We start from the raw sequence: 15937 nt of genomic DNA, 5'->3' as shown, positions 1-15937 counted from the left end.
TTCTGCGTCTCTAACCGAGGTGAGACAGTGAGACCACTTGAGCTCTCCGTACAATGTACTCCGTAATGCAGGCAGGATTATGACCTGTTCAAGACGAATGAACACAGATAAAATGAATTAAAAAATGCCATCCACCGTTGATCGCATGAATCAGCGACACAGACTCAAATTCCATGCCGTAATTGCCAAGTTTTATTTACAACCTCATGTATCTTGGCGTGGGACTTTGTGGCCGGAAATCTTTCATCTGATAACGCTGTTTGCCGAAACGTACTACGTACCGTACTAGTCACCAATAATCATTGACCAACGACGACGATCCCCAGAAGGAAAGGTATGCTACTAGTCCGCTGTCGCAGTGTCTCGGTTTTTCACCTGCCTTTTTGCCCAGTCCTTCGGGGATTTTCTGCACCCTGCAGGCAAGGCCGCAGTCGAACCAGCAGATTTTTTCCACTACTGTGCTGTAGTTGTAAGCCCGTACCATGCTGCCTTTCTCAATAGCAGCTGAAAACTCGGCCGCAGCGCTTTTCGTCGACTGTCACAAGTCTGAATGCTACAGTGATTTAATTATGCCGGTATTGCTTACGTAGGACTAAGAGAAATGAATCATTCAACTTTCTCTTTCCGGTCGGCCCTGAAGTCTGGGTCAACTCAGTGATCATCATATTCTAGAAAGTTAATACCAAAATTTGAAGGGAGAGAAAAGACAAAGAGAAAATGTTCGCAGATCCGACAGCTTCTATACTCCATTTGGGAGAAGTGTTCTTCCCTTCACTGTTTTAAGTTTCTTCTTCGTTTATCTAATCTGATCGATTGATAATTTCGGCTTCTGACGCCAAGAGGGCCCAAGCACGCCACCACTCGCCACCTCATTTCGCCAACATGGATGCATCCTCAGATAACAGTAGACGGGGAAAAGGGAAAAAGAAAAAATAAATTTTATATTCCCGACTACTCATCGATCAATCATCTTCTCCCCTATTTTGAATCCAGACGCATTTAAGAGGCCAAGTTCCCCAAGTAGAACATATAGATCCGACTCGCTCTAGCATTCTCAAAACGAGCCGATCATTACGTAGTACTCACCTAACGACAGGAGTAATTACCCCTGACCGAACCTGCAGTCGATTCTCCGAGACTCCACCTGGAGGGAAAATCGCAATAGAACATCTAGGTAGTTGTTCCATCATTCCATGATGACCTGTCTAATCCACTCAAAGCAAGGCTGATGCTACTTGTTCTCCTTCAGATATGATCTAATCTGATCATCATCTAATCAGATTGACCGGCAGTATCTCATTGGATGCGCAAAAAACCCCTTCTACGAAAGACATTGTCCACGCTTCATGGGTACCAGGTATCTCAGTTACAGACTTCCTGCTGAGTGCCTGCTGTGCTTGGATCCGTATCGTTCGTCCTCAGTCGAGGTGCTATCGTCTTCAGAGCCACTGACCATCTTGTAGCATGCAGTACTCTGTTCGTCCGCTATTACCGCGTCATTTTAATGACTGGCTGCAGACCTTAGGTGTTTCAGCATTTCCTGTAAAGGTTCCCCTGTCCTGTTCACACATTAAGTGTGCTGATACAGCCAGGTCCGGAATAAAACAAGTAAGGCGCAGGACGACCAGAAGGCGAGGAGAAACTAGGTAGGGTCTAAATGCTCCGTTGGCCACATGATTTTACTTGCACTGGAGCAGAGGACTCGTTGGGATTTAGTGAGTTACAGATCCAAAAATTTGATCGGTCAGCCAGTCAGTCTACGATCATTCACCTCGACTGCGTTCTGGCGTCTCTCAGACTCCGTTTCTAGCAGAGCTACCCCAAGAGCAGGATAGCACGAAGTCACCGGAGCATGTGCCAAAACATAGCGATCGAGAACATCAGAGATGTCACATTGCATACCTTATAGTTGGGATTTAGGAGAACTGACGAAGGGTATTTCAGTGGGACATTATGGGGGCGGGCAAGAAAGGGGTCGAAAGGACGAGAAACAGCTTACTGATTGGCGAGTCCGGGATCCCTACTGCGCGATTACGAATCTAAATGATAGCTAAGAGAAGTTGCGCTCGGCCCAGTTCTCCTCGTCTCTCGAGCTCCAGGCAAGTGAGGCGATATAGCCGAGATCGACCATCCGACGGGTGACCTGTAGTCAGTACGTGCTAATGATACGATGAGTAAGGTCTAAACGTGCAACGGTGAAGCCATGCAGTATAAGGATGATGGTAATGATGATGGTGGTAAAATACAGCGCTTTCTCACTTCTTAAAGATATAATAAGTCAACAAGTTTCGGGAATTTTCCCGAGGGTGACCTAATACTCGCCAGAATTCCTCCTCGTTGGCGACCATTCCGTGTAATTGCACACATAGTTGGACAGCGAGCCTCCTCACATCCGGCTGGCGATCAGCTAACTTGCTGGCAGCAAACTGTCCGAGACGCTCCAAAGGCAGTTCCGGTACATCACACTTGTCGGCATTCAGACGACTGAGTATCCGAGTCAACACACTAACTCCCATAAGAATCGACCGATATTCCCGATCATCTTTTTCCTCCGTAATGATAACATCCAAAACAGAATCAATAACAGCAGCAGGCTCGCAAAGGGCAATAATATCATCGGCCGTTTCCTCTAGCCCGCTCACGATATGACAATTGGCATCATAATACTTGCGAGCGAGCACCAAGGCACCAAGGGCCTTGGGACAGTACGCCGAGAAGTAAATTTTGTTGTGGGTAAGCATAAATCGAATCGTGAGGAGAACCTGGGCCTTCAGATCCAGCGGTCGGCCGACGGGTTGCCTCTTCTCGTCAGGCGAACTTTCCAGTTCGTCCAACAGCGCCAACAACATTTCGTCGTATTTCTCCTCATTGGTAAAAATAGAATCATGGTATTTGATAAGACCTTGCAGCTTGCGATATCCAAGAATATCCATTGTCTTTGTGCGGATTCGTTGAATGCCTTTGTCGAGCATCTGTTGTGCCTTCGTGGGGTCCTTGGAACGTGGGCTGATACTCGTTCGTCGATCCGCTGCCTCAACCTTCTTCCAGCGATGACGAGAAGGGTCGTCAATTGGTGTCGTTGTTTCATCTTCAAGTTTGTTCGCAGCATGTCGAAATTGCTTGTTGGCCCGCTGCGAGGGCTCATTCGAGGTAAGTTCTCCGAGGACATTGTGCTTTGGCGGAGATCGATGTGGCAAAGAAACGTGGGTTGTCTTGGAGTCGATAACAATATCATTTTCATTGTTGGCCGCCCGTAATGGAGACCCAGTCACCATAGAAGATAATAGTTCGGACGGTTTCGAAGAATCTGCAACTGGGTCGGGCTGATGAGTTACTGGCAAGGAAGTGTCCGCGAAGAGGCTCTGATCCGTTTGAGCGTCGGAATTCGGCAGTTCCGATGCTTCAAGGACAGAACCTGCTCCAGTCAGAAACCCCAAACCAGTAGTAAGATGCGGGGCAGATTCATCCTGATTGCTTACCCTCTTGTTGGAAACAATTGGGGAATCAGAATGTACCTTGGAGGGTTGAGGGGTTTGGTTCTCGGTCAATGTCATGGCTGCATCATGAATATCATCGTGATCTAATCTGGCTGGCGTGGTATCTTCGAAAATGGCTACAGATGTCGCTTTTGCTGCATGTTCTCGGGAATCCTCAGCACTTGCATCCGGTTCAACAGGTGTATGTTGTATGTGGGTGGCTGGTGATGTAATAGCAATTAAATTGCCTGAATCCTGGATAAGATGGGAGCGAGGCGTAGAGGGTGTCTCCAGTGAGACACTGTTCGGTGAACTCGGGGTCCCCACAGTGACAGAAAATTCGCTACGGAGCGGAGACTGACGGGGAATGGTCTCATTCGAATTCTTTCTCGAATGAGTTGTTATTGGTTTTGAATGCTGTCTGGTGTGCGTGTCGTGGGATCGCGTCTTAGAGATGACAAGTCGTTTGGGCCGATCTCTGGTTGTGCCAACAGGGTCAGCCCTGTCACGAGGTCCGCTGCTGCTAACTGATTTCGAGGATGGCGTAGAAGATTTTGGCTTGGTTGCGCTTGGAGAGCCGTCAATCCGATTGCCGTGTTTTGTGCTGGAGTCGGTTGCGACAGACCGGCGTGCAGCATATGGGTCCGCAGTTGCGGGACGATTGAGTTCAGGTCGGCGAGGTTTCGCCGCTGGTCGCACGGGCGCAGAGGAAAGTGAAGATAGAGCGGTGCCTGTTGGCACTGTCCGAACAGACGATTTGGAAGAGGTTGGAGCCGAAGAATGTTTGTCGGACAAAGCCGACTGCGCGGATTCGGGGCGAGGTGGCACGGCTTTTGCTGGTGCGAGCCGAGCTTTTTTGTGTGCGGCAATCGCTTCCTTCAGAGCAGAACGCCCTGCGAGCGAGGATGTACTGCTTGCCAGTCCCTTGCGCGAGGGGGCAGAATCCGTCGGGGCATTTTGGTGCGAATTGGGGTTGGAGGGGTCCTTTTCTAACAAAGAACGGGATTTGGGATCAAGATTTGAGAGAATGCTTTTTCGCGGTTAGTCTGTGTAGTACATTATGCGAGACAGAGGGACACTTACTCGTTGGCTCTGTTGGGCCACACAAGGTAATACGACCAGAAAGTGCTGCGCATCGCCTCTCTCACACCAGGGTTGGCGTCGGCAAGGCATTTCTTGATGCTTTTCTCAATCATATCCAACCCTCCGCCGTGTTCAATCGAACTCTTATGATGACTTTGCTTTTGAATCAAGGTTTTGAGCCAACCGGCCGCAAAAAGGCGAAGCTGAACATTTTTATCCTGACAAGCTCCGGAGACGTGCTGCAGAATACGGGTGGTGAAAGTGACATTTTCGATCAGAGCATCGACGGTGGCGTTACCATTTTGGGCACTAATCTTTTTCATACCGCTACAGAGCTTGATTAGATTCTGCATCATGATTTCGACCATGGAGTCGATCCGAGGACCGCATCTCTTAGCAATGTCTTGGATGAGAAGACATCCGATGGTCGAGAGAGTCGTACGAAGTGAATTGACAACCTTGAATATGCCGTCCAATAAGGATTTCAAGCCGGCAAGATAGGCTGGGGAATAATCATCTGGCGCGTTGCCATGGGTGAGGCGCCTGAGGGTCAGAACATCCTTTTCCCGGCGAATCCAGTTGTCCTCGGATTCCCGACCTTCGAAGTGCGGCATCATATCACGGAACAGTTCGTCGACTTGTCTTGACGATGAAACATAAAGGGCGTCGACCTTTTCACCTTCTTGTGAAGCAGGGCGAGAATTTGGCAGAGGCAACTCCTCCGCGGATCCCGTGTGAGAGACAACAGCCCAGTTTGGCTCGCTCTTTGCAGTAGTAAGACGGCTCTTGGGGCGCTCCACTCCAATGACTGAGAAGTGGCGCAGGAGTCAGCATCGAACGCGGTTAAGGGTGGTGCGAAGAGATGACCAAACTTACCATCCTTCGTAACTTCCTTGTGAGTCTCAGAACGAGAAGACAAAACCGAGATTGGCCGAGGAGGCAAAGCCTCCGTGTGCGAAACAGAGGATTGTGCCAGCTCCATTCTGGAAGCCGGTCGTTGATGGGTGTCCAGGCGGGAGACTGATCTGGAAGATTGTGTTTCCGCACGAGATACAGGACGATGAACAAGAGCTTCAGCTCGGGAAACAGGTCGTGAGGCCGCATCTATATCGGAAGTACCGTGCTCGATGCTTGCGAGAATTGCATTGACAAAAGATTTTCTAACATTATGTGCAGCCATTTGCCTTTTCAAATCGGACTTGGCTCGTTCAGAGGCGTGTCTAGTTACTGTTAGTAAGCGGAAAAGACATTCGAAAATAATGCAACCAAAGGGCCACGGACTCAAACAGTTCAATAACGGTGTTCTTGGCCGTATTTCTCACATTGCTGTCTGCATCCTCCAGGCACGCAACGAGACTTGACACATACGAGCGAAACAAAAGACCGTAGTTCTTAGTCATCTGCAAGGGGATTGTCAGAAATGAAGAAAAGCCCCGGAGATTGAAAGGAGAACTCACATTCGACAGCCAGATCATACTCATCTCTTTGGCTCTCGGGTTTTTGCCAACAAGCGCCTGTCCAAGAACACATTGCTCAACTTCTTCGGGGGCTGCCAGCCACATGTCGGTAAACGATTGCGCAGCTTGAGCACGAATACGTTCTTTATGATCTCCTAGACGCTCTACAAGCAAAGGATACAAGGCACGACATTGTAGTGCGACCAAATGATGCAGCTCCTGTATGAGAAGCCGCTTCAGAAAATGACCGAGTGTGGAGAAGCCGGCTCCAGACAGAGACGAGTGTTGGGACGCAATTGCCAGGCGTATAGACTCAAAAATCGATGGCACTGCCCCCTCCGGGACATTTTTCTGCTTGATCTCGGATTTGACGCATTGGAGATGGGCAACCTTTGTATCGATTGACATGTTGGAATTCTTMAAAGCCGCCACCAACTCTGCCGCCTTGAGCTCCATCATGGAAATGATATTTTGGGCCTGGGCTTTGGTCACAACAAGAGGAACATAGAGGTAACAAAAGGTAAAGAAGTAGCACAGGAACTTGTGAGGGCTACAGGAAATGAATAGAGTGAGGACCAATGCAAGCGTGATACGGTCCCAGGCAGAGGGGTTCAAGGAACCAACGGGCACTAATCTGCAAGACTCCATGACGAATGGTTAGCCGACAAGTTCCAGAGGCTTCTGAAATAGAAAGCTTTTTGGAATGAAAACGTAATGTTTGAGAAGGGTTGGAACGCAGTGTTAAACGCAGTGGATAAGCAATTGAATCGCTGTGATTTCGCAGTTGAATCGCTTTGGAACGTAGTAACTGTGATGGGGAAGAGAAAAGCGAAGAAGAAGAGGGTGGGCGAACGAGGGCGAGGGAAATATACTGTCAATAAGACGACGAAGGAAAGTACACATACCTGGTCGAACGAGAGGCAGTCGCGAGGTCAAGGCCGCTGTCAATTAGTTCCGACGGAAAGCACTGAGGTACCGCTGGCGACGAGGAAGGAAGGTTGGAGGTAAAGTCGGAGAGGTGAAGTTGGATATGGAAAGCGGCGATGGACAGAGGGGAGATGTCCGATAAGCGATCAGACGCGGCGATAAGCGCTTCGAAAGTATTCCACAGCGAGAGAGTCTAATGTGATGTAGAATAATCGCAAATGTATATAAAGTCTGCCGGGAAATTATAGGGCATATGTCGCTGCAGAGAGTAACAAGAGTAGCGGAGCACGCTCGTCGCGAGGGAATAACTTGATCTTGTTGCCTTTTTCTCGCTTTGTTTACCCGCTGGTCGCAGGAGCCATGGTTACGGCGAGGGAGACCGGGTGGGGGGAAAACAACTTCCTGCTTTTGGTGAGCCGATGCTGCCCAACTGCCTTTGGTTCGGGCGAGGATTGAACATACCTGGGGTAATGTATGAATGCGATTCTCAATCGATGAGGTGGATCGAGGGGATGTAATAAAGTGCAGCTGATAAGATAAATTGAAAGGAGGAAGAAAGGGGGTGAGCTAGGGATTTTTTCMTGTCGCAGAAACAGAAATGTTCTATGTCAACAAGTGGCTCCTCCCGTCTAGTGCAGATATATATCCACACCAGGTGCAGCGAAGGACCAGCTTAAATTCTGCATTAGTTCTACATACCTACTCACTACGCGAACACTCATAATACTGGTTCTGCACCTCTGAAGGCGCTTTTAATATTACTCAATGGGATTCCTGATTGACTCTGTAATTCGTAAAGTCCACAAGTGATACTCCTAATAGATAACTCGACGTCATTTCCGAGGTTGTCTACTCGACTCCGCGCGATCGCCCCTCCAACAGGTGGATCTTTTCAATGAAAGACACTTGGACCATGAACATGCGGAGACACAGATTGTTGACTCGAGGGTTGGTTGGTTGACAAGGCTGATTGCAAATAGATACTTTGCGAAGCTGATTGGCAGTCTTGTTTGCATGAACCTCCGTACTATGCTGAAGACCTTTCAGTATAGGCAAGGTGTAGGTACAGAAGCTGTACCTACATTTTGCATACTTCCGCCTAAGGGCGCAATGTATATCCTGCGTACCGGAGCTCATGGCATCTGCGGCTAAACGCCACTGTCTCGGCTCTCCCTAATGAATCTCATCTCAGTATCCAGACATGCGTCGACTTCCAGCTTAAATCTGTCATTACTTTTGGACGATAAAAGCTAGAACCTCCACAATTTCGTCGCACCTCTCAACTAATCTCTGTCCGGATCGAGAGAGACAGCTGCGATGACATCTTCGATAAGCCCACTCCCCTCCGCAATCCCCAAAACCGTTCCTCGACCCAATGACCCCCAATCCAGCCAGGGCCAAACGACGCCAGGCGAAATCTCGCCAAAGCCAGAACCCGAGCTTCCCAGACCCAAATTCCGTCTTCACCTTAACGATCTACGCCATCCGGCTACATTATCGTTCATCTCCCTGGTCCCCGACGTGGCATCAACCCTCGAGACCGCGCTAAAAGCCATTGTACGACAACTCTATACACCCCCCTCACTTTCGCCAAACGAGTCCAGCAATACCTCAGGCAAGAAATATCCCAGACCGTCATTTACACCATGTATCCCTCCCACCCGCTCCGTGACAGTCCTCCTCCGCGATATCGACGGAGTAGCGTACACCACCGGCATAGAGCTCGACGATGACCATAAGGAAATCCACTTGTCCCTATCGTACATGAAGTCCAGCGCGGCAGAACATCCAGAACCTACAGCTGAAATCACCGGCGTGTTGACCCATGAGCTGGTCCATTGCTACCAGCATACAGCGCCGAAGGGAGATGAAAACGCCTCCGTACCTCGTCCTCCGGGTGGTTTGATCGAAGGGATTGCGGATTTTGTTCGTCTCAAGGCGGGCCTCGAGCCTCCGCACTGGAAGCGACCAACATCTGCCAAGGAACGACCGTCGAAGTGGGATCAGGGCTATCAACACACAGCGTACTTTCTGGCGTGGTTGGAGGATGTGCGGGTCGGGAAAGGTGCTGTTGGCATGCTAAACGACAGATTGCTGAGGGTCGGATACGTAGGCGAGGACTCGGAATCTGAAAATCAAGACACGCAGAGCTTCTGGAGAGGCCTGTTCGGGAAGGGTATTTCGGAGCTCTGGGAAGAATATGGCGAATATTTAGATCGCTCTAGGAATAGTGGTAACTGGGAGAAGGAGATCATCAATCCCGAGTAATGTGATCCGTGGTATTATCAAGTGCTCTAAAGATAGGTACACTCTCGAGGTCCTGTCCTGGGGAAGGAATAGTGGTACTAGGTACTGATAACTCGATTTCTGTTCAGTAGCATTTCAGACTGAGTCTATTGGGTACTTCTATACACTGATACCTGCTAATGTAAGTATCCATTCCTACCCACATTCTGTTCGGATGTCCAACCCATAGAGGCGGAGAAAGAATCGGGAGACTTGACCAAAACAACGGCACGACAACAAGAGAAATAAACAGAATAGGAAAGACATGGAACGAATAGAATAGATTGCCCGTACTGTACAACACCTGATCTTGCAAACAAGTAGTAAGGAGAAGTTTGTCGAACTGTTCCTTGAACAGTCATTTATGTCAAAATAATACATCACCATCGCGACATTGGCATCGGATCGTTTTTCCAATCTATCTTACACAATCACCTCGCCCAAGTCGACATAAACAGGCTTCCAGGGCGCAGCGCCCTCTTCTTCCATCGAGCTGGGCACACGAACGTTCAGCGGGCTGTACAAGTACCAGCCCTTGAGCGCGGCCACAGCAGCCCTCGATCGGGCCTCCATCAGACTGGCGCCAGCGCCTTCGCCCAACTTATCCTGACCAGAGTAGATACCGACAACAAAGACAGGGTGTCTGCTCTTACGACCGGTTTCACTGATGATCTTGGCGACAGGGCGTTCGAAGTTCTCTCGCGCACACAGCCGGGTGAGGTCACGAGCCGGTTGGGAGAAATTGAACAACTCGGAGATGTTGAGGTGTCGTGACAGGATATGCTGCTCAAAGAAACGCTTGGCAGCAGGGCGGCCAGCATGCAGATAGATAGCGCCCATGACGGCGCGCACGAAAGTAGCACTGGCTTGTTCAGCCGTGACGCCTTGAGCGTTGTGGGTTTCAGCGACAGTCTGGGCCGCTGAGTCGGCGACTTCCTTGACCGGATCACCAAATTCGTTATCGTAGACAACTCTGGACGTGATCGACTTCCTCCATGACTTCCGATGTTCGTTGGGCCTTGCTGTACCTGCGACTGGTTCTGCATTAAAATCCGTGCCGGGAGAGACCCTCTGGAACTGCAGAAGGCCAGGGTCAACCTCTCCTCCAGGGGCGACAGCCATCTCGACACCCCATTCCCTAGCCATTGCGGCAAGCGTTTTCGGTCCGACATACGCATACATGGCCGCAAAGATTACGGTCAGAGGAAGTCGGGGGTATGTGCATATGAGGTGTTCGGAGGTGTAGTTCGTGAGAAGGTCATGGCCCAACGTAGCCAACGATTCATTGTTGAAATCTGGATTCGGATCCGCTGAAGAGTCCACCAGCGCGCGTGCTAGTGTTTCGAGCGGTAATCGAGAGGGGAGGTAAAGTCGTGCATGGAGCGCGGCAAGTTTTGCGGACTCGCGTGCGGCTTCAACCGGCGGAGAAGGGAGGAGGTATCTCGATTGTCGTGAGTTGGAGGGAGGAATTGGTGAATGCAAAGGTTGCTCTTCAATCAGCCGGTGTTCTTCGCCATGAAGAACAGGCGAAGATGTCGATTGATACCGTGAACTAGCACATAGACGCTGGTGCAAGCGGCCGTTGGTTCGTGCCCGTGGTGAAAGGACCGAGCTGCTCCATCGAAGGAGCTGCAGCCTTTTCATCTGGACAAACGTGTTATCCCCGAGGGGCTTGAGCCAACAGAGACCAGGGAAAAAAGGTACGACCGTTCAGAAAAATGCGGTGCAGGGCTATGGGGAAATCCAGACTGCTCAAGTATATCGGGCATGCGAACTTTTGATCGCTGGAGAAAAGTTGAGCTCAGCAGAAGTCACGGGATCGTGTGATCGTGTGCCGGCGCTAAGTCATTTTTGGTGCTAGCGTCACGGCTTCTCTGGACGAGGGACGTCGATGGTCAATCGGCTTCAACCAGCCTGAATATAGCGATTTTCCCGCAAGCCATTGACAAAGCGTTTATTCGTCCATTCATTTATCTCTCTACAGTCAAAGATGGGTGGAGGCGGAAAGATCCCGTATGTGCTTGATTCTATCGTGATGCGGTAAGACGTTGCTGCAGTGGGCTAACTCATCCACCTCGCAGGTACCCCAAGGAAGTCTGGTCTCCAGCTGGAGGCTGGTATGCTCAGCCTGCAAACTGGCGAGTCAACACTGCTATCATGGGCGCTGCTATGCTTGGTGTTGTCGCGGTTACCTGGAGCCTCAGTGCCGAGCGTGAACATCGGGACAGAATGCCAGAGCCCGGCAGATTCTTCCCTAGTCGCTAGTCAGTGGACGATCCTCCCCTTCATTGTGTGGGAATCGCATGCTGATGATACATACTTTTTTTCCCCAGCTGGAGCAAGCAAATCATTGAACACGAGAAGCAGCAAGCTACCAAGCAATAAAAGCGCGTTGATGGGAAGAGCAGTGGAAACGAGGGAAGAGGTCTATGGCATGATTGGTATTTGTTTCATCTATTTGCGGGCTGTACGACAATAAAGGGCGTTCTCCAATCGGTCAGTTGTTCCGAAAGTGCTTTCGGGGAGACTCTTCGAATGTTCGATACAATCTCTGCGTGTACAGACGGACTCGTTCCGTGAATTCAGTTCCATTCCACAGTTCCTTCCCCTCGCTTGAGATCGTTATACGAGGCACGCCAATCTGTTCAACCACGAAGCCTGCAGCGACAGTGGCGCATATCAGGGCCACCAGCATATCTCTGTGTTTTGCCGATGCCGTCGTGATAGTCTGCCAACTTCCACACTCCGCAAGCACGGAAGTAATGATCAGGGCTGGATCTCTTTCTGAACTGATGATGCCTTGTGCCAAAGCCCCCAGAAACGAATTGCCAGCTCCCGTAGGATCCACTACAGCTGTAGCCCCAGAAGTGCCAGGCTGATGGTAGGCGGGGAGCCATATCCTCTGTTTCCTTGAAAATGTGTAGCTACCGTCTTTTCCTGCTCTAATTACCAAATGCCCTTCGCCTTCGGGCCCGATGCCTGACGTGAGGATCCTAGTAACGACATCGCGACCGAACTCGCTATCCTCCGTCCATCCGGGCTGGCCGAACATCATGCCCAGCTCCAACTCGTTGGGGCTGACCACATCAACTACTCGAGCTGCTGCCAAGAATTTATCCTGTTCTTCCGGTGTGCATAGATCAGGTACAGGCTCCCAGACGAAGATCGGTCTCTCCGTGGCGCCAATGGCGGAGGGGGCCTTGCCCTCTTTCCGCAAATCGTCACGTCTGCGTAGAATATCTTCAACAATGGTTATGCAACGAGAAGAAGAGCAGACCATGTGGAATGTCTTCGAGAAAACTTGCGAGTCAGAGAGCATTGAGGGCTCAAGGCGCAATTTAGGTGTCAGATACTTGAAATCTATTCCGGATCATTATTATCTATCGTTTCGTAACAACACGACGGTTGCAGAACGAGAGAATATACTAACCTCGCTTTTCATTTGGCCCATATCCATTCCATGCTCTAGTGGTCAGCCTCCCTGGATCCTCTCTGATAACACAATTGGTATTCCATGACTTGATGACGCCTAGAGTTTCGGTAGGAAAATCTGAGCCAACGTCCACAATCCAGCTTACGGAGCTCGAATATTCCTTCCCAGCGACAAGGCGGGCACCGACTACAGCATATGAGGCTGCACCACCAATGATATTTCTCACATTGGGTCTAGATCCTCCAAAGTCGATATCATCTATGTGAGTAAGTATCTGATGTGGTGCAGCGATTTATCCGGCAATGACCGTGCAATGATAGCATACCGAGGATGAACATGCCCAGAGTGCAGAACTCGACATCGCCCTCGACCTGACTATCCGTGCTCATACTTTGTATTGTGGCTAAATACGAAGCTCAACACCTATTGGTATCCAGACAAAAAGTCGAACTGTACTAGGTATGTTGCTCATCCTCAAGCGGAGAATCAGAGGAGACAGTGATAAAGATAACATACCTTACTTATGAGGGTCGGTAAAAATGATACAAATTTATACACTCAACGTCATGTGTAACTGTGCAGACCTTAACTTTACGTGTACTGTACTGTAAGCCCCACACCGTGGAGCTTGCGGCCTCAGGAAGAAACGGGTCAGGAGCATCTCATCATCGTCTGGACTCTGGAACCCGACACCGTTGCAGGAATCAGGCATTCCCAGGTGGTTGCTCTGAGGTTGAAGTTACTCGCCTTTCGCCTATCATCGCCGTATTCCTTGATTTCAGTCAAAGCAAGGGTACCAGAGAATTCGCCTTAAAGTCCAAACTTGTTAATCCTAGTTTCATTGTCCTTGCCTCGCCAGGGGTTTGGTCTTCAAGATGACCAGCAACCACATGCATAATCTGACTACCCTTATCAAGCGGTACGTATCTGAAGAAAGTCTCCGAAGCTTGAGCAATAAGCTTCAGCTAAATCTCTCATGATTCATCTTCTAGCATTGGCTTGCATATTCTGTTTCACTGACAATGTATACTTCTCGACAGGCTGGAAGCCGCGACCTCCCGTCTGGAGGACATGGCTATGTCGCTGGATGACCCTCACTCGCCGAAACACGTCGGAAGTGCAGCAACTCCTGAACCTGCAGCGCCTGTTCCAGTGAATGCAGTTGCTCCCCCAGCGCCTCCCGTGGCCCCGTCGCTTCCGCCCCAAATAGAAGACTTCGATGCGTTGATCAATGGCGATGTTCGAAGCTTCGTGGATCTCGGCGAGAAGATCGGTGGTCTTGTGGCAGAGCAGGTGAGCAACTTGAGATTAAAGCCTCGTTCTTGTGTCCGTCTCTCTGACTTCTTGGACAGTCCAAGGCTGTTCTTCAAGCTTTCGAAGCCGAGCGCACCTACCTTTACGTCTCGACAAAGGCGAGAAAGCCCGAACCTCAGCCACCAGAGCTTATGACTGAGCTCCACAATGCTTCTGATACCATCAATAACATCCGCGAGTCAAACAGAGCGTCACCTCTTTTTAATCACCTTAGCGCTGTCGCGGAAGGCATTGTTGCTCTGGGCTGGTTCTTTGAGCCTAAGCCTGCTGATTTCGTCAGCGAGATTGTCGGAGGCATCCAGTATTATGGAAACAAGGTGTTGAAGGAGTACAAGGAGAAGTACGAATTCCACTGTGAGCTTGTCGGCCATGGATTGCTGACTTTGCAACAGGGACCACACTCACATTCAGTACATCCAAGCMTACTACCAGATTTTCAAGTCGCTAGCTGCGTACCTGAAGAAACATTATCCCAAAGGTCTCACCTGGAACCAGGAATCTGGTATTGATGCTCAAGAAGCGCTCCGGCAAATCAAAAGCGGCGCATCCGGCCAGGCAGCACCTCCACCACCTCCTCCACCTCCGGTGCCAACTCTGAACGTCCCTGGAGGAGTCCCACCTCCCCCCCCTCCACCACCCGGCGCCCCTCCTGTGCCCGTTGCTGCGGGACCAGACATGTCTGCAGTCTTCGCCCAGCTGAACCAAGGCGACGCCGTCACCTCCGGACTCCGCAAGGTTGATAAATCCGAGATGACGCACAAGAATCCCAGCCTGCGTGCGGGCGCAACGGTGCCTGAACGCCCAAGCTCTCAGGGTAGCATTTCCCGCTCCAAGTCACCTGCCCCCAGCAAGAAGCCCAAGCCGGAGAGCATGCGTGCTCGTAAGCCGCCACGTAAAGAGCTCGAAGGCAACAAGTGGCTCCTTGAGAATTTCGATAACCCCGGTGGCATCATCGAGATTTCCGCTCAGCAGAATCAATCTATACTAATCAGCCGTTGCAACAAGACTATCGTGAAGGTGAACAACAAGGCCAACGCAATCTCCATCGACAACTGCCACGGTCTTTCCATCATTGTGGATTCGCTTGTCAGCAGCCTCGATGTCATCAAGTCTCCCAAATTTGCTCTGCAGATCGACGGGGTCGTGCCCACTCTTCTGCTTGACCAAGTCGACGGTGCGACCATCTACCTTGGACAGCAGAGCTTGGCTACCGAGGTCTTCTCTAGTAAATGCACGGCTGTCAACATCATGCTCCCGCCTAAGGAGGGAACCGATGAGGATACCAAGGAGTGTCCAGTTCCAGAACAGATCAAGTCGTATGTCAAAGACGGGTCTCTCGTGAGCGAAATTGTCGAGCACGCAGGCTAGGCGTTTGTTCCTTTTGGATATAATCCCGAATATCTACCCTGGCTACAGACTAGGACATTTGGACCGTTCGCGAGCACAGGTTCGATCTCGTATCATATTCATTCTGTATTTAGATACAAGTGTAGATAAAATAGCATAATTGAAGAGGCTTGTAACAATCCTTGCTAGAAATATCCCTAAGTACCATCGGTACTTATTATACTATCTGCATTGAAAGAAAATGTTGATTGAGTCGACTTTGTAGAAAACAATCACGTGAACAGCCCAAGAAGCATTGCCGGACGCCAAAAGCGAAAAGTAGACCTCAAGATATACGTGAATTTCCAGGATAACGGAATATTAGCGGATTAGAGCTTATGGCATCAACACCAAACGAGACAAGCCACGCGTCAGTACGTAGCATGAAGATGAGGTGAGTCTCATGCTGATTATGAACAATGAAGGCTGTATGTAAGATTGACTGTGAGCGCAATAACAAAGATGGGTATATTGCGTGGTTCCTGAGCGCCTGGTCTATTTGCACTTAGTCCGAGTAAGCAAAGACAATTGAAGATTTGAAAGATGCCCGCATCTTGTAATATAGTACTGTGTCG

General features: G+C 50.0%; 6 protein-coding genes across 6 annotated transcripts; 3 read left to right on the top strand and 3 right to left on the bottom strand.

Moving 5' to 3' along the window:
- Window positions 1-2255: 2255 nt before the first annotated feature.
- Asppvi_002595 (uncharacterized protein) lies at window positions 2256-6664 on the bottom strand (the record flags this gene model as incomplete). Its single annotated transcript, XM_043298577.1, has 5 exons — window positions 2256-4506; window positions 4560-5367; window positions 5436-5779; window positions 5841-5959; window positions 6017-6664. The coding sequence occupies 5 exons, from the start codon at window positions 6662-6664 to the stop codon at window positions 2256-2258; spliced, it is 4170 nt and encodes a 1389-aa protein (XP_043154512.1).
- Window positions 6665-8260: 1596 nt separating this feature from the next.
- Window positions 8261-9211, top strand: Asppvi_002594 (basic secretory family protein; the record flags this gene model as incomplete). Its single annotated transcript, XM_043298576.1, has 1 exon — window positions 8261-9211. One exon carries the CDS (start codon window positions 8261-8263, stop codon window positions 9209-9211), a length of 951 nt encoding a protein of 316 aa, XP_043154511.1.
- A 441-nt stretch (window positions 9212-9652) lies between these two features.
- On the bottom strand, window positions 9653-10873 carry Asppvi_002593 (mitochondrial 54S ribosomal protein mL44; the record flags this gene model as incomplete). The annotated part of the gene is made up of 1 exon (XM_043298575.1): window positions 9653-10873. One exon carries the CDS (start codon window positions 10871-10873, stop codon window positions 9653-9655), a length of 1221 nt encoding a protein of 406 aa, XP_043154510.1.
- Window positions 10874-11219: 346 nt separating this feature from the next.
- On the top strand, window positions 11220-11494 carry Asppvi_002592 (uncharacterized protein; the record flags this gene model as incomplete). Its single annotated transcript, XM_043298574.1, has 2 exons — window positions 11220-11242; window positions 11311-11494. The coding sequence occupies 2 exons, from the start codon at window positions 11220-11222 to the stop codon at window positions 11492-11494; spliced, it is 207 nt and encodes a 68-aa protein (XP_043154509.1).
- Window positions 11495-11726: 232 nt separating this feature from the next.
- On the bottom strand, window positions 11727-13051 carry Asppvi_002591 (ribokinase family protein; the record flags this gene model as incomplete). The annotated part of the gene is made up of 3 exons (XM_043298573.1): window positions 11727-12589; window positions 12660-12920; window positions 12988-13051. 3 exons carry the CDS (start codon window positions 13049-13051, stop codon window positions 11727-11729), a joined length of 1188 nt encoding a protein of 395 aa, XP_043154508.1.
- A 486-nt stretch (window positions 13052-13537) lies between these two features.
- capA (adenylate cyclase-binding protein) lies at window positions 13538-15344 on the top strand (the record flags this gene model as incomplete). The annotated part of the gene is made up of 4 exons (XM_043298572.1): window positions 13538-13581; window positions 13703-13955; window positions 14015-14316; window positions 14369-15344. 4 exons carry the CDS (start codon window positions 13538-13540, stop codon window positions 15342-15344), a joined length of 1575 nt encoding a protein of 524 aa, XP_043154507.1.
- Window positions 15345-15937: the final 593 nt, after the last annotated feature.

Source organism: Aspergillus pseudoviridinutans (genome assembly GCF_018340605.1).
Source record: "Aspergillus pseudoviridinutans IFM 55266 DNA, scaffold_2, whole genome shotgun sequence".
Lineage (NCBI taxonomy): Eukaryota > Fungi > Ascomycota > Eurotiomycetes > Eurotiales > Aspergillaceae > Aspergillus > Aspergillus pseudoviridinutans.
Note: the sequence above shows the minus strand (reverse complement) of the source record. Positions and strands in the feature narration are given on the sequence as shown.